The 23,434-nt window shown below is 37.4% G+C and overlaps 1 protein-coding gene across 1 annotated transcript; it reads right to left on the reverse strand.

Moving 5' to 3' along the window:
* Nucleotides 1-9,341: 9,341 nt before the first annotated feature.
* On the reverse strand, nucleotides 9,342-11,762 carry NEUROD6 (neuronal differentiation 6). The gene is made up of 2 exons (XM_075271064.1): nucleotides 11,518-11,762; nucleotides 9,342-10,707 (listed from the first exon to the last, which is right to left on the reverse strand). Exon 2 carries the CDS (start codon nucleotides 10,684-10,686, stop codon nucleotides 9,673-9,675), a length of 1,014 nt encoding a protein of 337 aa, XP_075127165.1. The 5' UTR covers nucleotides 10,687-10,707; nucleotides 11,518-11,762; the 3' UTR covers nucleotides 9,342-9,672.
* Nucleotides 11,763-23,434: the final 11,672 nt, after the last annotated feature.

Here is a 23,434-nt window from a genome sequence, read left to right on the forward strand (position 1 = left end):
AACCGAGCAGCTGAATGGTAATACAGTCTAAGGTCCAGTAAGCCCACACCCCAGTTGCTTCTACACCAGGTTATCATCCAGGGCTATAATCTGCTTCAGGCCAATCCCAACACAAATTTCCTGAACAGGGACTGAACCTAGGCAAAGAAAATGTGCGGGAGGTGCATGCGGAGTGCCTGAAACACATACAAGAGTTCTGGGTGCTTTACCCATTTTTAGAGCATAAATGCAGCCAAACCAGGTAAGGGAGAGAGCGCCATATTTCTGCAGGCCCATCAAGAGCATCACAAGCAATGGAATATAATTAAGGCAGTATAAATGGGATGGGTCAGGAGGGATATGGATTGCCATTTAAAAAGAAATCTATCCACAAGGTAGTCAGCGTCTGCATGGAGTAACGTAATGTTGAGGGCCTTGCTTTTGGATAGATTCACTTTAAGGTTACTTAGATGGCCGAAATGACTAAACTCATGTGAGGTAGATGGGAAGGAGATCTGTGACTGGGAGACATAGAGAAGGAGGTCATCAGCGTATAAAGCCACCTTAACCTGATGACTGCCCCTCTGGAGGCCATGGATTCCATAATACTGCCTTTTTGCCACTGCCAAATGTTCCATAACCAGTGCATAAAGGAGAGGCGACAGGGAGAAACCCTGCTGAGTGCTGTTCAGAACCAGAGTCAGAGAAGATCCCATTAGGGAGAACACTTTACCCAAGTACCCTGGACTGCACCCACCTGTTGGAGCATAGTGCACAGAAAACCCCAGTGTACCTGATTAAACGCTTTCTACAGCATTTAGAGAAAGTAAGCAACTAGTAAGAACTATTGGCACAAACCGACAACATCACCAGTAGAGTCTTGCAAACATTATCCTGGGCCTTGTGACCAAGGATAAAACCAACCTGATCAGTATGGATCAGGCCTGGCATCAGGGGGAATAGGCGATTGGCCAGTAGTTTAAAAAGCAATTTTATGTCAATATTGATTTAGGGAGATCAGATGGCAACTGACGCAACAAGATGGGACCTTTCCTGATTTTGTAAGGACCGTAATTAGGGCCGTAGTGAACTGTGAGGCAAACAAAGTGGTATCATTGACGCTATTAAATATCCATGCCACAATATTGGAGAGGAGGTCCCAGAAGCATTTATAAAAGCAGGTAGTGAACCCATCTGGACCAGGAGATTTACCCAACGGAGAGGATTGAGTAGTGGAGGAGACCTCCTCCTCAGTAAAAGGCAGCTGGTGATGTATCAGAAGGTCCAGCAGTTTCAGAGCACACCCTTTTAGCACGAATAATCATGAGAGGTCAGGGAGCAGGTTGATAGGAACACCCTGAAACATGACTTGATGAAACTCACTGGTCTTGATACATGATGGACTCCTTGAGCTGAAATTTCTGTACTTGGCAGATGACGTCTCTGGGATTAGGCCCAATGAGTGGTCAAGTTCACGTGTCGATCCTGAGGGACCCCCAAAAGTGAGTTGAAAATCATACATGGAGTAGCATCTAGTTTCTGTGGTTCGATAGATTCAGGGAGTCCCCGGCCCCTGAATTTATTCCACCTGTTCCTATTTTCAAGATCATCCAGGAAGTCCACCAAAAAGTGCTGCAGATTATGTTTATCAATATATATGAGTGAAATCTATGACCAACCAAGATGCTCCTCTAAGGCACAGGGAAATAATCACATGAGTGTTTGAGGGCACTATCTTAGGATATCTAGAGTTAAGCATTACTAGGGAGTGGCCAGGAAGGAGGCTCCAAATTTACTATGCACTCCCTGCTGATCAAGTTTGAACTCAGCTAAAAGATTGTAGGAGATCTAGACATCTGTACCACTGGATTACATCAGATTATGGGACAGGGTAACAACCTTGTTCTAGTCCACATGGCATGGGTATGGGAAAACTAAACTATATTGCAAAGCGGTCAACAACATTGGAAAGTGCATCAGAGAGTGCTATTCCATCAGGTGAGACCCTCAGGCGAAATAGCCTTGGAGAAGCGAGCTCCTCCCCCTTATCAGTGTAGTATTAATTGTAGTGTTTCTATGTACAGTGGTTGACTGAAGAGCCCTCTAGGACTGATATGGTGATTGCTCAATAAAAAAGGCTTATTTGATATAGAGGGCGTGGCCATGGAGCCTCACAGGGAGATGGGTACTAAAGGTCTAGTCACAATGTGAAAAATAAGCCATACGATAGCAGGCATAAAGACATTGTTCCAGTACACCAAATGTTGCAACAAAGAAAGCCTAAGGGCATGTTTTGGGTTGTTTGGGGTGTCCATTGAGTTAAGCTAACTGGTTGGACACTAGTGGAGCTTGAATGAGGAGATGTCAACATGAAGTAGCAAGAGGGGCACCCAATGGTGAAGCATTGACTAAGTTTAAGGGAATAAAAGGGAAAAGTAAAAAATGTCATTCATTTCTACTGTTTGTGAGTGAGGTTTGTGCAGAGGTGACACAGGGTACCTTGGGAAAAAGCTTAGACTAAAATAGAGCTAATTATGTCTTTCACTTTTTGTATTTCTCATGTTTCTTTTGATCAGCTCTTCTATTTGTATATTGCCCTGAAACATTTTGTATCAAGATATCAAGGAAGATGTTTCTGCTTACATTTCCTGTACTGACTCAATTATGTTTTGTTAGGTATACTAAAAAAAATTAGTTTAAAAAAAGATATGAAAACATAAAAATATCTGACTCCAATGAGGTGAAAAATTATCAGCACCGATAGTAAAAATACCTGTCAAGCTAGTAGTATACCAGTTAGGTGACAACCTTAACCACTTCCGGACCGCCCATAGACTATAAACGTCCGGGAAGTGGTTGCCTAGTTCTGACAGGACGCACTGGTACGTCCAATCAGAAATCAGATCGTGCAGCTGCTGAAGCTGGGAGCCAGCTGTAACTTCAGCCGAAGCTCCCAGAGAGATGGCAGGGAAGGTTTATTCCCTTCCCTGCCTTCTCGATCGCCATGTATATAGCGCTCAATGAGCGCTGTATACACAGCTATGGGTGCCACCATGATTCGGCCACCCTCTGACCCGGCGGTCATGTGATCCGCCGGGCTAAGTGTCTTACAAGAGCTGCTGGGTCCTACAGGACCCAGATCAGCTCAGTAAGCTGTATATACAGTGTGCAGGAGGCTGGATTCCTCCTGCAACTGAGGCTAAATGTACCAGCCTCAGTTACAGGGGAAATCAGCCTCCCTAACAAAAAAAAGTGATCAGATGTCCCCAAAGGTCTCTTATGACCTTATGGGGACACAATCTGAAAAAAATAAAATAAAATATAATAAAAAAAAGTTAAAATTTTTTTAAATAAAATAATTAAAAAATAAATTAATTAATTAATACGCTAATAAAACGCCATTATTAAAAGTTATAGCCCCACCCCCGACAACACCATACAAAATAAAAATTACTGTAATGGAGAGGAAAAACTATTTTATAAAGTTTTTCAGTAGTACTTTGTGTTATTACGGTAAATAAAAAAAAATAATAAAGTGAAAACTAGACAAAATTTCCCTCCTATTATGTTTATATTTTCCCGGATATAAAAATCTTTTAAATACATTCGAAAATAAAAACATAAAAATAAAGCCCTATGTGTCCCCGAAAAAAAAAGGTGCAAAAATTAGTTGAATGAGACATATGGGAAAAATGTTATAGCCCTCAAAACCGCACATACAAAAATCCCCGAAATGTGTCTGGTCCTGGACCACAAATTGGCCCGGTACTGAAGTGGTTAAAGAGAACGTGTCAGGTCGATCTGTGGTGCGATCTCTGGTGCTCCTGATGCCTGTGCAGTTCTTTGGTGACGTTCAGGGCGTACACCCTGATTTCACTACACAAGTGCCAGAGATACTGGGCAAGCGAACTGAAGCCAAAGTGTACTCCTTTGGCACCATTGAAGAACTGCACTGTTGTGGGAACTACAGCGGCAGGGTAATATAAAGCTTTTTTATTTTTATTGTGGGCTTGGATGTATTACAGGGCAATTTGTGACATTAAGCCTCTGGTCCATAAGGGTCTGAGGGTGATTTTGTGTCCCAAATTGCCCTGGCAGATTCCTTTTAAACAATTCTGGTACATGTGAACCTGTCCAAAGGTGTTTTTTTCACAAATATAATCATTCACAACATTGGTAATGCAGGATAACTGATCACTAGCATACACAGGCCTACCTATAGCTTTGAATTAAATAGTGAAAACATGCATCGTAATGCTTAAGTGATCATTTATAATTAAGTCCAGTGGCAAAGTCACAGTTATTTTTTTTTATTTTAGATGCATCGGAGCAGAGACAAAACTTAAAACTCCTGGTTTCCAGTGCAATATTTGGTCACCTACCATGTGATTTTTGTTTTTCTAATACTGGGTTGTTCTTATGTGGCAGTGGGTCTTTGGGCCCAGTCACCTGTTATAGCTAATACCTCAGCATACCTTACTGCTACATGTCTGTATTATTGTAATCAAACAATATTGCAAAGATGGACTTACTCTTATACCCCGTAGCCAGGCCTAGGTACTAATCTCCCATAAAGAAAATACAAAATCCTCAAAACTTCTTTAGGTAAAGGCCCCATGTTGTGGAAACGCAGCATTATTTTGATGTAGATTTTGCTGTGGTTTTTTGAGTCAAAGTCAGGAGTATCTTAAAAAGTAATGGAAAATGGAAGTAAAGCATTTTTTAGATGTTACCCTTCTGTTAAATCCACCTCTTACTTTAGCTAAAAAAAAACAAAACAAACAAAAAAAAAAAAACACAGCAGCAAAATATAAGGCCGTATTCTTACATGGTAATTCCAAAGTTTGTATAAGCTCATATAGAATATCAAAGAGTATACAGTAACTTTTGTAATATTAGTAAGTACATTTTAACATTCACAGACAGCATGCTGCACAGGGACTCAGTATAGACAGGTACCAAGACTTTAGTCCGATGTTCAGGATTTTTGGGAAGGGAATGAAGAGGTTATTTTGTATTCAGTTATAAAATAACTTCTACTATAGAGAGAAATTAAGGAAATTTAGTTTTATTATAAATGAAGGTGTTTAAACAGTCCTTTCCAGGTGTAAACTTCATCAGGATATTCAGTTATGGGAAGGGAATGTTTCACAGAAAAAAAAAATGATATTATAGGAACAGATTTTCAAAACTGACAATTGCTGACATTTGAATATGTCGCCTTGAATGAAAAACACTGAAGCCATTTCCTTCTGGCAGGGAACATATGTGCAGAATTTGCTGATTAGCGCTTTACGTGAAGGAAGAATAGCGCTTTCTTCTAAATAATAATGCTCGTTGTATTTGGGGTGGCACAGTCGTGATGACATACCACGATAATGTTCTTAAAGTCTACACAAATGTTTAGTAAAAAGAAACAAAAATGAATACACCAGTCATCTCATGATGGCCATAGCATGCTCATGGCGGTATCTACAATATATTTTCTTATTCATGCAATGTGGAATGTTATAACAAATGAATATGATCCTTTCACCTTTTTCTGCTATAAATCACTATATTGTGAACAGCAGTCCCCGTGCATATGCAATGAATTGGAGCATTAATGAGCCTACGATTTTGTGTTACTGTCAGAGCTACAGAGAACGCAGCAGATGGAGGCACCACAAATTAGCATTTTAACTTGTATAGGTATGGTTTACATGGGAATTCATTTCATCTTTACCAGCTTCCAAAACAGTTCCCAAGCTGGTTGGACATACTATTGGGTAAATTCTTCCCTGTAAACACAAATGAGCATGTATGCTGTTGCCTTCTGACCACTTGTCCTTGATCCCTTTGCATCACTATCGAGGTGCGCTTTATATAAGAGCTAATAAAAGCAGAATATAGAATATAGCATGCAACTACACATACATTATATAGGTCCAGGTATTGCTTAATTATCATTAAAAATTAGCTTATTTTAGAAGTTAGAATTGTTGTTTGTTATTACCTAATGAATGGTACCATAAAATACATTGCTGTAAAGGAATGTCACAGATTTTAGATGAGGATTAGATGACTATATTTATTTAAAAAACAAATATTAAATATTTTGTAAATAGCAAATAATACATATTTTATATATAGAACAGCTCCCATGTATAGACTAAGAAAACACTGAGGGTCAATAGGATAATATTTGTTAGAATAATATGCTATTTCATTATATAGATACTCATAATTAATAGTAGTAATTAGCTGTTAATTAGTATATTTTACAGGGAGGATTAGTTTGATTTTTTTTAGATTTTCTTAATTCTATAAAATAATTTGTATTTGTGCTATCAGCATACTATTCATGACGTGTGTGTAAGAATTTGTATGATATGGAAAGTGTTCTGTGTCCATATCATTCGAATACAGATTCACTTTTGAGATATAATATGTCTATTCTTGGAGACACTTTTTAATGTCTTGTTAACCTGGTTGACATGATAAAAAGGGTGAGAGTAACTTAGGAGTGCAGCTAAATTAGTTATTGTGGTGACTGTAGTAAGCACTCAGTGGGGGGCCTGCTCCTCTGTTTAGGAAAAGATTTTGATACATAAATGCGCCGAAAAACTGTTAAAACCAAAACATAAATTGACACAGCTTATGGTCAAATATTGTGTTAAGTTGTAACAATCAAACAATAGGCAGTATACTATATCTTAAGATTTTAATGAGGTGTAATGAAGTCTTATTTACACGTAATTACTCAATAATATATGCCAGTCATATGATTTTATTTTTTTATTGCAAGGACCAAAAAGGGAATATTGATTTTTTTTTATTCAAACGGTTCATATAAATATTCTTAAAATTATAGTCTGTAGTTTATTATATTATCATAAACAGGCTGAACTGAGCTTATGTTGTCTAAAATCTAATATATATATATATATATATGCTTTTATATATATATATATATATATATATATATATATAAGCATTTTATAGTAAAGAGATAATATATATATATATATATATATATATATATATTATCTCTTTACTATAAAATGCTTTTATATATATATATATATATATATATATATATATATCTTTACTATAAATTGCCTATATATAGGCAATTTATAGTATATATAATATATATTATCTCATACATATACTATATATTATATATAGTATATATAATATATATATTATCTCATACATATCTCTTTACTATAAATTGCTAGCATGAAATGAAACTTGACACTTTTGTGTATGTATACATCTTGTATTGAATTGGTAATAGTTGGTTTAGCTGCAAAAATGAAAGAGAAACATATCATATCTATTTTAAGTATATTTGTGCTCTCTATATAGTTTAAAAAGCCCTGAGCTAAAGAGATCATATAATAAATCATATGATATTACGTGTACATACATATTATATACGTATATACGTATTAAGTCTGTTGTCACCTGTTGGTTACTAGATTTTACAGAGAAGACTGAATCTTCTCAAAAGAAATATGTTATCAAAGTCCTAGACAAAATTGTATTGCCAACAATATATTTAGTTTTTTCTTTCTAAACATTATCACTATTTATTCCTGCGGTATTTCAATATTATATACTGAAAAGTGAGCAGGAGTTAACTTATTTTATACTCTGGACTATTATAAGTTTCTGAATGATGTTATTATGCATAGAGTTGGAATTGTGACATATCCCATAGTGAGATCACAACACGAAAACTTAACCAGAGGAGAATCTGATATTTGATTTACAGCTGGCATTGACTATGTCATGTGATGAATTAACAACTTAACACATGACCTGTCTAAAAAAAAAAAAATCACATAGGACGTGGTCTACTATATCTGGCAGATTTTTGTTTCCAAACCTTGAGAGCTATTAGTAAACATTTAATAAATAAATATATATATATATATATATATATATATATATATATATATATATATATATATATACACACTCATAATTCTCCTTTCTTGTTACTTACTTACTTTCTCATTTCAATATGCTCCAATGTATTCTTTTTGACCCTTCCTTCCTATTTTCAATTTGTTCATTTGAAGATCATAGAGATACCCATCTAGCAATAAAAACTCAATATCCTATGTTTCGTTATTAACGCTTATTAACAAGCTATAAGTTTATGTATAAAATCTATCTATATAGATGTGCTGCCTAGTTATAGCAAATACACTTCTTGGCCATGTCCCTTCACAAAAAATAGAAATACTGAGTTTATATTAATAACATTTAATCCAAAGCAAACAGAAGTAGCAGGTTGGAAAACTTAAAGATTTGGCAGCATTTGTACATTTTAAGATATTGCAGTGCTGAATGTGTTATTTATACCATTGATGTCGCTCTGTCCATGTATAGTATAGTGCTTTGACATAAAATAATGCAGACAAGTTTACCTACTGCTCTGTATAACATCCAGAAACACAAACTGTTCTGACAAACTCAGTCCTGCAATCTTTGCAATAAAAATACTTAAAAAGTGCAGTGTTTTTAAACATTTTTTTTTGTATCAATTCTAGGCCTTAGCAAATACAGCAAGACAAAATAATTTCCTGAGCGTAACTACAAAATAATTTCTGGGTGTTAGTGTATAGATAGTGTAGATACATGGCTGGTATTTTTAATTCAGCTTTTAGTTTTTATTAAGAATTGCTTGGAAGTTATCAATGAATATTTGAAAAATGAAAACAAATCTAGATTAGATATAACATAAGTCAGAACATCATTTAAAATTTTGTCTATCTTTAGTTGACACATTATTATTAATCAATTATTTTACACTACATGACCATATTTTCTGGCACATTAATATAAATAAAAGAATAAATCCTTAAATTCTTGGAGTTTATATGCACATATGTTATGAGCGAGATGCCAAAATAAACTCCTCGTGGTGTTTTCTATTTCATGTAATCTATGCAGAGTAGTGATGCATTTTAGTGAGATGGTCTGTAACACCTATTAATTAAAAATTCTGAATCTTACACTTGATCCCCAGCCATCTGCGTCCGCTGATTTACTATTCTGAGAATCACAGTTTTTTTTTTCCAGACCTTTTTCTATTTACCGGCGAACATTCTTTTTTTTCACTATGTATTCTTTAAAAAATTGCCACAATTTTCAATGATTTTGAACTTTTCTTGTACATGCTTAACTTTCCCATTCAGGACCTAATGAGCTTGAATTGTACATTGTTATGTAGTCACTAATCTGCTCACTGACAATGAGGCCTGCCTGCAAGGCATTTCTTTTCAAGGCCCTTCTGGCATAAAACAGCTTACAATACCATTGCCTTGAATTGTCTGTGAGTAATTAATATAGACATAGGAATGGTGTAGTGTACATTTCTTTATTTTATCACGTAATCTTAACAGATTGCTTAACAAATAAACATAAAATAGGCTTTAGTGCAGGGCAAAATAACAGTATTCAAAAAGGATCAGGAGTGATGGATTTTCTTCTAAATATGGCAGAAAATTTGGCTTTTCACAAAGAGAAAAAAACCCAAACAAACAAACTAGAGCACAGAAGTTTAAAACACACTTTTGGGACCATGGTGATACCTTAATCGAGCCGTGTCAATTACTGTGTGAACAAGCATCTGCTTTATCTTAATTAGATTGGGGGAGGGAGGTGAATGACCACTGTTTATATTCATTTTCCTCATTAATTATGAAAAACTGCATTTAATTCATCTTGCATGGCGAGAGACTGGCTGCGCAGATGGAAGTCATAAGGGAAGTGGCTGTCTGTAGGCAACCTGAACATAGAGCTCTGCCCGAGGGGCCCCCTGCCTGGCACTGCACAGTAATGCATGCCATAATTATAATTTTTCCCATAGTCCAAGGCCTCTTCTTGCTTCAGGGAAAATATCCCATTATAGTTCATGGAGGGAGGGCTTAAGGGACCTTCAAACTGAGGGCTGGTACACTCAGGAGAAGTACTTTCATAAAAAGATTCATAAGCACTACAGTAATTGTACGGCTTTCCTGTCTTGGAATTGTCAAGGCTCCCGTGACCTGGTGGGGTGCTAAGCTCAGGGCTGTGATACGGAGGGTAAATAGACGTATATGGGGATCTTGCGTGATGGACTGCCTCGCCACTCTGACCCATGAGAAAACTCCTGGCATTGAGCTGCAGGCACCCAGCCACCAAGTTTGTGGTGGGCTGGGACAAACCTTTGCATAGATTTTGCACAAAGGTGAGCAGATCTGGTCTCTTCCCAATACGCAGGATCTCAGACAGAGCCCAGATATAGTTTTTTGCCAGCCTTAAAGTTTCTATTTTAGACAGTTTTTGTGTCTTAGAATAGCAGGGCACAACTTTCCTTAAATTGTCCAGGGCATCATTTAGGCCATGCATTCTCCCTCTTTCTCTTGCATTGGCCTCTATCCGTCTTAGTTTAATCCTTTCTATTCTGACCTTGGTCATCTTTTTTTTCCTTGGCCCCCTCCTCCTTGGCAATCCATTTTCGTCCTCTTCTTCCTTGTCCTCCTCCTCTTCTTCTTGCTCTGTTTCCTCTTCAGGTGTTCTTTTGATATTTTTCCCATGGGACACTATCTGTTTGCCACAGCTTTCAACTTTCTTTAGAGATTTTTGCTCTTCATTTTCCCGCACATACTTTCTACAAAGCTGCGACTCCGTCATCACTACAGATTCGTCAAATGGAAGTGTTAACATTGCTGTTTAGGATTAAATCACCTGAAATGACAAAGTGATATCCAGAGATATCATCCATAAATCTAACTAATACATCCATATACCAGCTCTTTTTCAGAACACATATCATATGCATATTTCAAAGTACACATTTTGGCAATACTATGAAATTTGTTGAAATTTTCTATAGTATGATCACAATAGATAGTAGGAAATCTGAATATATTTTATTTTTAATAATAGTTTGGAATGCCCGCAATAACTGGTATGAATTTTTAAACAAGTTTTTAAACTTGTAAACACAAAAATATAGGGAATAATTTTAAACATCTTTTCCTTAAAAATAAATCCTAACAATTTGCTAGAATTAAGAAGATAATATTTCTCAGTAAAATTATTGTACAATTATTGGTTTGAGGCATCACTAGAGGAATACAGAAAGGAAATGACGAGTGGCTATAATCTTGTGCTTGCTGCTTGCTTAGATACAATTTGGCATCATTGGTCTAAATATTATATTGAAATATTGTCTACATGGAAGTGAGGGTAGAGAGGAAATCTGTATATAAAGTCATCAGACAGCATGCAGTGAAAAGCACATGAATACCTCTTGTGCCTAAACGAACGAGCAATTAGTAACACAATCCCTTCATTATGCAATTATGAAAGCATTCTATAATATTGATACACATTAGCCTACACGACTACTCGTGTCATGATACAATGGATAAAAAAGAACAGAACATTGTAGAAAGTAAATGAAGTATAACAATATGTAATAAGCAAATATAAGCAAAGTGTAAATATTACATGCAATAAATTTATATAGTAAAGCATAAAAAGGTCTGTTACCTTCAGACTTATTCAATCAACATCCAGATTTCATTTTTTTCGCCTTCAGATTCAGTCCGAATGTCGCATTGTCTCCAGGAGTCTAGATATGTGTGTATCTCATTGATCTCTAAAAAAGTGACATTGATGCCAACTGCCAGAGCTGGTACCCATGCCATCTGCTAGTGACGTCACAGGGCAGAGAACCACATGATGCGTTCCCTTGGGACCTTCATTCTGCACTGATCATCTGGCATCCCTGTAAGTGGGTACCAGCATTCATGTATCAACACAGAAGGTTAGACTGATAAAAAAAAAAAAAAAAATCTGCACTAGCATTTCACATACAGGCTATGCAGTTCCATCAGAGCGCCTCCTTTATTTCCCAAGGAATCTTAAGGGACACATTAAATAGAAGGCAGTGGTGCCAATGCTAAGTTCTCATCTCCAAATGACACAGCATGGAACGAGGTGAATTCATTCCTCTGATGCTATGTTCACTTGCTTACGTGAAATTAACCCATTATTGAGTCAGGGACTGACATGTTGCATAATAATTGCTGTGTGCCGAAATGGAATTGTGTTTTAGTAGTTAGAATTTAAATTAAAAATAACTAAAAATATTTTTTTTAAATGTAATTTATTACCATAAAAAATATTTATGAGCAATAAACAGCAGGGGCATAATGAAGGAACGTGTACAGTATATTGTTTTAAAAGTTTTATTTTTATTACAGATGCAGAAGACATGGCCTCAATGCTAAGTATACATGGACAACACATACATTACATACATGCACGCATATATTATGGAAATGATGATGTGGTTAAATATTACGGATATAATGAATTGTTTCTGCTGCACAGTATTGTAGATCATATCTTTTGTGTAGTGTTTTTGTTGCTTTAATTAATGTTGTTACCTGCACTTGGCATGATGCCTTCTTTCTATAACATGTCTATATGAGTGAATGCTACATTTTACTGCTGAACTACGTGTGTGTGCTTGTGTGCATTAACCCTATCAATATAATTCACAATACCAATAAGGCCTGATGTACATATAATACTGATACTAAATACAAATTATATTTAGTGCATGACGTACTATAGGATAGTCTTCTATGAAAGGTGTGATGGTGCTCTTAATGTTTCTCATTGACGATTTTAATGAATAAATCTATACATTTTGTACTGTTTTTTTATTAGTTTATTACAAGTTTACTTCTTCTTAAAGGGAACCTGTATATATATATATATATATATATATATATATATATATATATATTTATTTTTTACTTTACATGTTTGCTCGCTTTTGAACTTGAAGCTAATTTCCCTCCAGAGACATGCAGTGAAGTAACAACCAGGGATCGAGCATAACTAATTAATACTTGACTGGAGACAAAACTTCTTAGTTTGTGGTTGACCGGCAATTAGTTACACTTGGCCCCAGGTAACCACTTTTCTGCTTGTCTCTGCAGTGGCAGCAGCTTACTGTCTGGAAGAAGTAATATGCTTAAAGGGGTTGTCCCATCACAAGGATCCTATCTATACTGCTTGTTAATGTGGATGTAAGACTTTTCCTAAATGCACTGCTTCAGCAAAACTGCTTTGTCTGTCCACTATCTTACTTTATTAAATTTTTTGTGGCCACAGCCCTGACTTAGCTGCTCCTGAGTCAAATGATGTATCTGCCTGCTCTCAGGAGGGAGGGAGGAGGGGCTAAGTACAGGGAGCGAGCCTGTGTATCTAGCTATTCCTGTGTCTACACCACGTGACCTAGGTCCTGCACTCAGATAGAGGAGCTGCTTTCATTTCTTTTGTTCTCCCAGTTATCAGGCTAGCTAATTCAGTTGTGTTCATTATGGCAGAGACAGGCAGTCTCTGTATGTAACACAGAATGGAGTTGCTGCTGCCTGTACTTCATAGTCCAATGTGGGTGGGCGGAGCTACACGTAAATTTGGGGGCGGAGCTAAACGGCTGGTTGCATGTGAAACCCCGCCCACCAAATGATGCAAGAAACCAGGAAGAAAGAAGATTTTACAAGAGTGAAGACTGCTGAGTATGTGAGGTGGGAATACCCCTTTAAGACTTATAGTTCTGTCTTCGGAAAAAGAGTTGCATTGCATTAAATCCTATAAACTCATAAAATGTAGCATGGCAATTGTTGACTGTTACATTACCCTGTGTAACCCTAAGACCATGCTATAGATTGGGTAGATACTATATACTAATGCTTGATAGGATGTTATCAGTTACTTTTTTGATTGGACTGGTGTCTCAGAATAACACAGGTTAGGCTCAAGCATAATGAAATAGGTACAGTAGAGGGAGTCCATGGAAAACTCTATCCCTGACCAAGCAGCATACGTATCAAAATGGTATAAAACAAAACTGTTTGTTCCCCAAAGAAACCAATCACAACGCAGCTTTCATTTTTCAGAAGCAGAATACAAAATCAAAGCTGCATTGTGAGTGTTTGGCTTTAGACTAGTTTAATAAATCTGCCCCATTGAGTCACATGATAAAATGATTTCTGTGGCCACTAGAGCCACAGATTTATTGCTTACTGGACTTACAAGAAAGCTATAATATCCCTATGCAGTGAGCGCCCTCTAGTGGCAGACAGACAGACAGAACTTTATCTCTCAATCATTGTAAAGAACCTGCGCTATACTATTATGGCGCTCTGATCGCATGGGAAAGTAACATGAATAACACCAAATGGTACTCACATTTGGTATGCCCATAACATTAGCTACCTGCTCTCTCTATGTAAAAACAAGGTCTAATACAACCTCATTGTGTACAATATTCCTTGGTCTCTGGTCACACATTGCTATTTACATTTTTTTACCCCCTTTTTGACGGCATAGCAATATAGGATATGTACTAATCATCCAAACACCTTTGGTTTTAGTATCTCTCCTATAATCCATGTATTCTCAATCACTGCCCAGAAGATGTGGGTAAAATGTCAATGGCCCATATATACCGTATATATTATCCATTATGTTTTTTATGGTTTGGGCCATGCATATGCATAGACTGTAGTGCTGTATGATACCCAATTTGTTTTTCTCTTCCCAGAAACACTCGGTGTCTGCTCCTTGCTCCCTCCCATCCAGCATTTTTGTTCAAATTAATCTTTGTTGTTGTCTTCAGCTGTTTTTTTCCTCACTTGCCATCTGCTTTTCTCTTCTTTCCAACTAATATGTTATTTTTACTTTCCTGCTTATTCATTGCTCTTATATTTCTATACACTTTCTTAACAAATCTCCAGCCACAAAACCTATTACCTTTATGTATGATGAATTAAAGTGTTTCCTCCAATAGTTTATGCTATGCTTTATTTAATAATAAAATTCTGGGAATATTAAACTATTCACGGACATAGCTCAAATGCCAGTATTAAATATGAATATATACAGTTGTATATATATATATATATATATATATATATATATATATATATATAGGCAAACTTGTCATTATAATTAACCTACCGTTACACAGTGGATTCCAATACAGTGCTGCATACAGTAATATTCATGTAACACACCAATGTTATTAATTATTAACATTTGTAGAAAAGACAGAACCAGTTCTTATGATTGAGTCACTGATTTGGGCATAGGCAGTTCTATATACTGCTGGAAAGCTGACAGTGCGCTGAATTCAGCGCACTGTCGGCTTTCCCAATCTGTGTCCAGGGTAAAGAGCTAGTGGTGCCGGTACCGTAGCGCTTTACAGTCAGAAGGGCGTTTCTGACAGTCAGTCAAGTACATCCTATCATGCTGTACTGTGTGAGTGGAGAGGAACGCCCCCTCCCTCTGCTCACAGTGCTCGTCCATAGACCAGTATTATCAGGAGGGGAGGGGACGTTCCTCCCCAGTCTCACAGTACAGCGCGATAGGCGCTGCTGTGGAGAAGGACGTACCTGACTGACAGAAACACCCTTCTGACTGTAAAGTGCTACCGTACCGGAACCGATAGCTCTTTACCCAGGGCACAGATCGGGAAAACTGACAGTGCGCTGAATTCAGCGCACAGTCGACTTACCGGCAGCAGTTACCTTACCTGTGCCCAAATCAGTGAAAGGTCCTCTTTAAAGGGGTTGTCCAGTTTCAGCAAATAATCGGTATTGTTTGAGTAATGAAACTTTCTATTTCTTACAGTTTTGTAGATGTCTCTTTGCTGTGATTCATGGTTTACATCCAGAAGATAAAATCAGTCCATGGTCTCTAGTAGCTCAGTAATCAAAAACCTGTCTTATGATGAGATATAGATATAAGTGTCCATCACATAACCATGAACTATATAGTACACGATCATTGACTGATTTTTTTTTTTTTTTTTTTTTTAAATGTAGATTTTGAGACCCAGATAGGGATCACAATGTACATTTTTTTCCTATCAGTATGTCTTTGTAGAATTTGAGGAAATCCTGGTGGGACTTGAACATACAGTATATATATATATATATATATATATATATATATATATATATTACTATATATATATATATATATATATATTACTATATATATAAAATGTAATTATATATATACTGTATGTTCAAGTCCCACCAGGATTTATATATATATATATATATATATATATATATATATATATATATATATATAATTGTATTCAATTTGCTGACATATCATCTTATGTTTAGTTTAATGGTGAACACAGTAAAAAGAGGTATTATTATTATTGTTTATTTATATAGCACCATTAATTCCATGGTGCTTTACATTTGAGGGTTCATATTCAGTACACAAATGTACAAACAGATATGATACTAACAATAACTGGCATAGTGGGGTAGAGGGCCCTGCCCGCGAGGTCTTACAATCTATGGAGGAAGAGGGATAAAGACAGAAGGTGAGGGGAGAGACTGTTCAGATGGTGTTGTGACAGTATGAAAAATCCACGGCAGAATTGCTTTTTTTGAATAAATGGAACAAAATTAGTTTTGTAACTCCCATGTTTAGGCTGATCCACAAGGCACCATTGACCTGGCTGAGCCCCCAGTCCTCTAGTCTCTGAGTGATAGCCATCACAGTACACTCACTGTACTACAAATACACAAGCAATGTGATGCATCTCAACCTGTCCAGGTTAATATTATATAGACAAGTCAGGCTGAGGTGACATCTGCACATATAGGCAGGCTGATTAGTATCATCCCATCCAGCAACCGGCCTTCTGAACATTGCTGCTGGGGCTCTAGTCACCAGTGAAATTGCAGCCAATATTTCTGTCTTACAATCCCCAAAATAGGGGTTAGGCAACCTATAAAAAACATAATTCTATGAATTGTGTTCAGGTAATATTTGCAGTATGCCACCAGAATAAAATTTACCTGGGGGCCCTAGGCACTACAATCCAACACTGGTAAATACAATGTAGAGTAATATTGAACTTAGCAAGCAATATGCCCACCCAATATGAAATTCCCCTGCGAACCCTTCTACCTTGATACCGTTGATATTTTCTCTTTAAAAATAATTTGTTTAAAAAGTCATAACAGATGTTTTCCCTAGAAGCAACCATCTAAGAATGCCTCTTGGTGCCCCAGGATAAAACAAAACAAAAATATTCTTAATGAGTTCTTGAGCCTTATTTAATTTTTCATTGATGTAGACCCATAGGCTGAAATTGCTTAAGCACCCTTGCAGAACGATTGGGCAAGCTGTAATGATATAGATGTTATAGTGGATAGCTGGTAAACTTCACAAAGCCATCTGTTGTAGCATTAATACTGCTAGGATTTCCAGCAAGCAGTTTATAAGACCTTACTCACCATCCAACCAGGGAAAATTATTCAGGAATTATCACAGGAATGTGATTCAAGAAGTTGAATATTTGTCACACGGTATGTGGCTAAGGATCCACTGCTGTCCTGGTATTTCATCCTTTAAAGGGATTTTATCAGTGACTCTAGTGATTTTTAGCTAAGCATATATTTGCATAGCCTTTAGATAGGCTATTCCAGACATACCTTCTGTTTAGTAATCCTCTCAGCCGCTTTTATTGATATGCTAATTAGCCAGCAACGAGCACCGGAAGTTCACTGAGCACTATGTGATATGTACACAGGGGGAGGTGAAAGCAGGGAAGGCTGCCGATGATGATGATGATGATGATGACGACTCATCAGCCTTCCCTGCTCTCACCTCCTCCTGTCTGGAATAGCCTCTCTAAAGGCTATACAAATATATGCTTAGTTAAAAATCACTAGGGCCAATGATAGAATCCCTTTAACCTCTGTACAAAAATAATATAAAAAATCATCACAATATTTGAAGGTGACACCACAATGTGGTACCAAACAAAAAGAAGAAATCATAATAGACTAAGATTGGGATTGACAGAATTCTGGCAATACAGTAAACAGAGAGATGGTCAGTCTGCAAAAGTTTTTAGGCTGCTTTCCTAACTAGCAGTGTGCAGACAATACCTGCCTGTATGGAGTTGCCATTGATGACATTATTAGCATATGGGATAAATAATGCTATTTTTGGACAGTGGGGGCTTATACGCACATGAAGATACCTAACATGTTATTTGAATGTAAAGGTGTTTTTTTTTTTTTACTTTTTATTATTTATTTATTTTTATGTGTTTTTACATGATTCACAAAGGGACTTAATTGTGGGGATAACGTCTATCAGCCAATCAGCAGCTTTAGTGGAAGAGACACAGGATATTCAAAAGGAACGGACGGCTCTGGGAGGACAACAGAGCACTGGGTACAGATTAGAGATGAGCGAATCAAAACTGATGAAGTGGAATTTGATCTATATTTCAGGAAATATTCGATTTGCATCAATTCCGGATTTCCTAACGCTTTGGGTAATGAATTGCATTTTTTCCTAAAGTGGCTGTTGCACATGTTAGGATATAGTGCAAGGAACTCTGGAAACACAGGATCACCAACAATGTCATGCGTTCAGCCAATCAGCAGCCAGCCAGCCCTGTGATGTCACAGCCCTATAAAACTCCTCCGCTATCTTGGATTCATGCATTTGCCAGTGTACTTAGTGCAGGGAGACTTGAAAACTGATATATTGCTTAATCAAAGTTGAGGAAAGGAGCATTAGAAGTGTAGGGAAAGGATATAGGGGAACATATACAGACAGAATGGTGGGTCTAAGAGCGATGTCTGTCATGTGCGTGTCATACTGACTCACAGTATTGTTTCACTACCACAGTAGACTCCCTATGCATGTTATTGCAGGGCAGTGTTCTACACCTTTATACAGGCTCTCTGCAAACAGGAAATAGCAGTTTTTAATGTGATTCACCACAATTTAATTTGGATCAAATAAAATCGTTTAGGAAAATTGGGTGAAGCGGCTGAATCAAATTTTTCAAAAATTTGCTCATCTCTAGTACAGGTGAGTGCGTTTTTTTTTCACCTACTTCAGGGTAATTAAATAATTAATATTATTATTATTATTATAGTTATTATATTAATTATACACACACAGAACATGTAAACATTTCACCATTACCTTTTTATCTAGTAGCCAGGAGTTTCAAGCTGTTATTCCCAGCATGGCAGTGATTTGCCTAGATAGAAATATATTTTCTTTTCATTAAGGAAGAGTGGCCTTAAACTGAATTTCCAAAATTGCTACTTTTTTCCAAAAACTGCATTAGGGAGCCTTCATACAGAGTTACGCTGCGCTCATTCTGATCGTAAAAAAAACACGTTCACAATGAGCACGTAAAAGTAGCTCCCATTGACTTGAATGGGAGCCGGCATACATGTGCTCCCCATTGAAATCAATGGGAGGCTTTTTTTTCCCTATTGCTTTCAATGTGATACGCGCGTAATACATTTAAAACAATAGGGAAAAAAGCCTCCCATTGATTTCAATGGGGAGCACACGTATGCCGGCTCCCATTCAAGTCAATGAGAGCTGCTTTTTACGTGCTCATTCTGAACGTGTTTTTACGATCAGAATGAGTGCAGCATAACTCCGTGTGAAGGCTCCCTTACAGTGGTTTACAAGTTGTATGTAGTATGTGATTCAGTCACTTTCAGGTCTGTTGAAAACTTTTATTATCACTAAGAATTCACCTAAACCAAGGGATCTAAGAAGCTCAAAGTGTACATTATTCCATCCAATATTGGAAGCGATGTCTACAGCCTATCAGAGCAATTGATTCTCGGGGCCTTTTGTATAGCGAAATATAAATGTAGCATGTTTCATTTTAGATATTCAGATAATCAGCTATCCTGTAGATCAGGATAAGTATTAATGGAGTTTTCCAGGCCTATCAATTGTTGACCTATACTTAGGATACGTTAACCACTAAAGATTGACAGGGGCCCAGATGTTGCTGACCTATCAGATGATCAGCTGTTTGAAGGGAGAACAATTTTTGGAGGACCCCCGTTTCTTCTTCACACTAAAAGTTTGCTATTGCAACTCAGCCACATGCACTTGAGTGGTACTAAGCTAGAAACAATCTATGTGATTAAACATGCTTCACCTGGGATGAAAGGTGGTTCAGGGTCTACCTATTCCTCTGGGCTGGCGACTGACAAGATTATGATGTCTGGATCTCTTTCTGATCATGGACCAGGAAGGACAGTTATTTGTTTCAGATACTGACAATAGTAATATTTATGTGCTGGGATTGTTAGCTGTGGTGGGATGCTATAATGGTACTCCCTCCATAGATAATAGTCCCAACACATAAGTACTGGTATTACTAATGTTGGGAGACTATTACTTGTGTGGGAGGGGATTAGTACCTGTAGAGGAGTGCTATTATGGCAATACGGCTAAATTCAGATAGAGAAAAACGAAGAGGAATTTGAGGCAGATATCCACAACAGATTCATTTTCATTTCCATTGCATAAATGTTCTGTGAGATATATATTATTTTCTGAAAAAATTGCAGGGGTTCCAATACTTAATACCATGCCTGTGCACGTTTGAGGGCTGAGCAACAGCAGACGGGAAATGCAACAGGCAGTTTTCATGCAAAAAGTTGCACAGATAAAAAAGTCTCTCACTAAGGCGCAGAGTGAAGGAAGGTAGAGAGGATAGAAGTAGTATTTGGTGAAGGTTGATTTCACAGTGGCTGTAGTCAACTCCACTAGTCCTCTTATACTCCACAGGACCTGATGCAATGATGAATCTCACTGTTGTCTCACTGGTTATAGGCAACTGCTTCAAAAAGTCTGATTTTAGTATAGGTTCCTATCAGTTGTCCAGCCTGGCCAGAGACTTTTTCTACCCCTCACAGTTTCTGCCAGAGAAACTTGTCCTAAAAAGTGAACAACGCAAAAACATCCTGACTTCAATAGTGAAATGCTGGGCAGGTATGGCTGAACTATTCACGCATGCACTTTCCTTTCCTGAAGACAGTGGGAACTGCTCATTCTCTTCCCCCTCACTGAAATTATCTAAATTGAGAGTCATATCATTTATTTATTCCAACTACATTGGTTGGGTGCACCTAAAGTTGCTGTTAGGGAATTGTCAATTAGGCAAATCCCTAGTACCGGCTCCAGGAACCTGGGAGAGGGAAGGGGAACAACACAGAGAGTGAGTCCTAACGCTAGACCCAGGGAATCAGGAATCTGCCCCATGCTCGACTGGCGAGGCAAGATGTCAATCAAATAACTACTAATGTTAACTCCTTAGTAACCAGAGGACGTAATAAGTACTGGCTGGACTGACACACTGCAATAAATACTGACTGAGCTGTGCTAAAACATCATGATCAGAAGATCACAAATGGACATGCCTACTGTGCCATAGCATGCAGCCGGAGGATTGTGCAAAAGTCTGAGCAGGCAAAGATGTTACAGTGACACTAGGCAAAAATATATCAGACAACAGGAGTGCAGCTATAAGGCATATTTTTGTTGCAGATTTTGCTGTGTTTTTTGAGCCAAAGCTAGGGTGGATTGAGGAGAAGTTAGAAATATATTTATTTCCAGTAGTAAAAAGAGCACGGAACACATGTCAGGTGCTTCAAGGCACTTTGCGGAAGTACATGAAGGTTACACCAATATGATGCGGTTTTGTGGGCTGGAAAAAGTTCACCAACCTGTCAGAGGTGGTAATGTGAAGGATATTTTATTAAAGAGAGAAGCACACTACATACTCAAATTCAATTGTAGGATCCCGACAGGTCTTAACATCAGAACGGATCTTACGTAGATCTATTGAGAATTGAAATGATACATTGAACAAGCTAAAATTCTTTGAATAAGGTTAATCTCTTCTTCTCCCTTATTATTATTGGTTCTTATGAGTCATGTGACTTTAGGATGTTGTGTAGTATATTCACTACATGACGTTTGTAACTCCACCTTATGGGTGTGTCACCTTATTCATTGGCTTGTTTTTGTCACGTGACTTGTTGTTTCCGTGATACAGAGAAGCCGTGCTCTCCTATTTTTGAAAAAGTGGATTATATACATGAAGGAAAGGTATGGCGTTGAAAAGGGAACTTTGGAAGTGGATGTAAATTCTTTGCAGGAACATAACTATCAAAGTGAGTATGATATCTAAGGAATTTATGATGTTAGTTACGAATCTTCACTAACTCTTGTATTAGGGAAGATATATAATGAGAAGTTACAATTAAGGTTTATTGTCTTCTTGTTTATTCACTCACGTACCTGCATGTATAGCTACTCTCATATAAACAAAGAAAGGTCATTTCATCTTTTTAGATAAGATTAGGCATGCGGTACCGGAGCGGTACATGATTTGGAGCTATGTGCAGTTTCTCTATTTCGTATTGTGAAGTATGTCATGGGGGATATTGGGTAATGCGATTTCATGATGTTTAAGTATACCAGGAAAAGTAGAAAAAATATATATAGAGAAGTATGTAAAGAGCAATGGCGATCTATGTATTGGTTTTTGGAAACCCCCGGATGTGACGTTCTAATCAACACAGGTGTGTTAATTACGATTCAAGTGTATATAAGGAAGCAGTTACTAGGTGTTCAATATGCCATGACTAAGGGGTGAGGGCACCTCGAAACGCGTTGGCATTTTTTTATGTATTTTGTTTTGTTTGTTTTTGTTATTTGCACTATGGACATGGATATGGACTTTTAAATCAAAATTAAAGTTAAATTTTAACCGGACCAAAGCATTGCGGACCATTTGCATGTATTATTTCCATTTATTTCCAGAACCTATACTACCCCACCATTGCTTCTTCCAACATCATATTGGAATCATATTCTCCTTTATATAAAGGGATAGTTTTTGACAACTTCTTTCTAATAACAAACAGCCTAGCCCACACACAGGGCAATACCTCACTTCTTGAACCCTGGCTAATCTACTGAGGGCAGGATGGTTTACTGCGGTTTCTTCTCACCAGTCTGGCTCACACTGAGCTTAACCAAGTCCCTTTTGGATTCCAGTCCTCTTGGGATAGACCTCCTGTCTGTCTCTAACTGGTCCATGATCCACCTGCTCCTGCAGGTCACCAGCAGCACTCTCTCTGGAGTTGGGCTCCTTCTAGAATCTACTCTTCTTGGGACAGACCTCCTGTCTGTCTCTAACTGGTCCACAGTGCACCTGCTCCTGCGGGTCACCAGCAGCACTCTCCTGCTGTGTGCACTCCCTCTGGAGTTGGGCTCCTTTCTCTGGTATGGGTGTTGTCAAGGTTCTTTCCAACCCTGTTTTTGGTCGCTCTACAGCGCCCTCTAGGTTCACACCCTCACAGTACATATACAGTACATACTGTATATGGAATATTTAAGATAGAATAAGGAGGAAACCTATCTAGTTTTGTATTTTTCTTGCTTTAAAATTTTCATGTTACGTTACATTTTAAAGTAAAATGCCATACATATATCTTTGCTAACTCTGTCTTAGTATTTCAAGCAGCCCAGAGTCCTTCTTCTTCCTTTTGAAAAATTTCAA

The sequence above is a fragment of the Leptodactylus fuscus genome, chromosome 4 (assembly GCF_031893055.1).
Source record: "Leptodactylus fuscus isolate aLepFus1 chromosome 4, aLepFus1.hap2, whole genome shotgun sequence".
NCBI lineage: Eukaryota > Metazoa > Chordata > Amphibia > Anura > Leptodactylidae > Leptodactylus > Leptodactylus fuscus.

What these genes read in the sequence shown, in the direction of transcription:
- NEUROD6 (XM_075271064.1), bottom strand. Translation starts at nt 10,686, where the DNA reads ATGTTAACACTTCCATTTGACGAATCTGTAGTGATGACGGAGTCGCAG.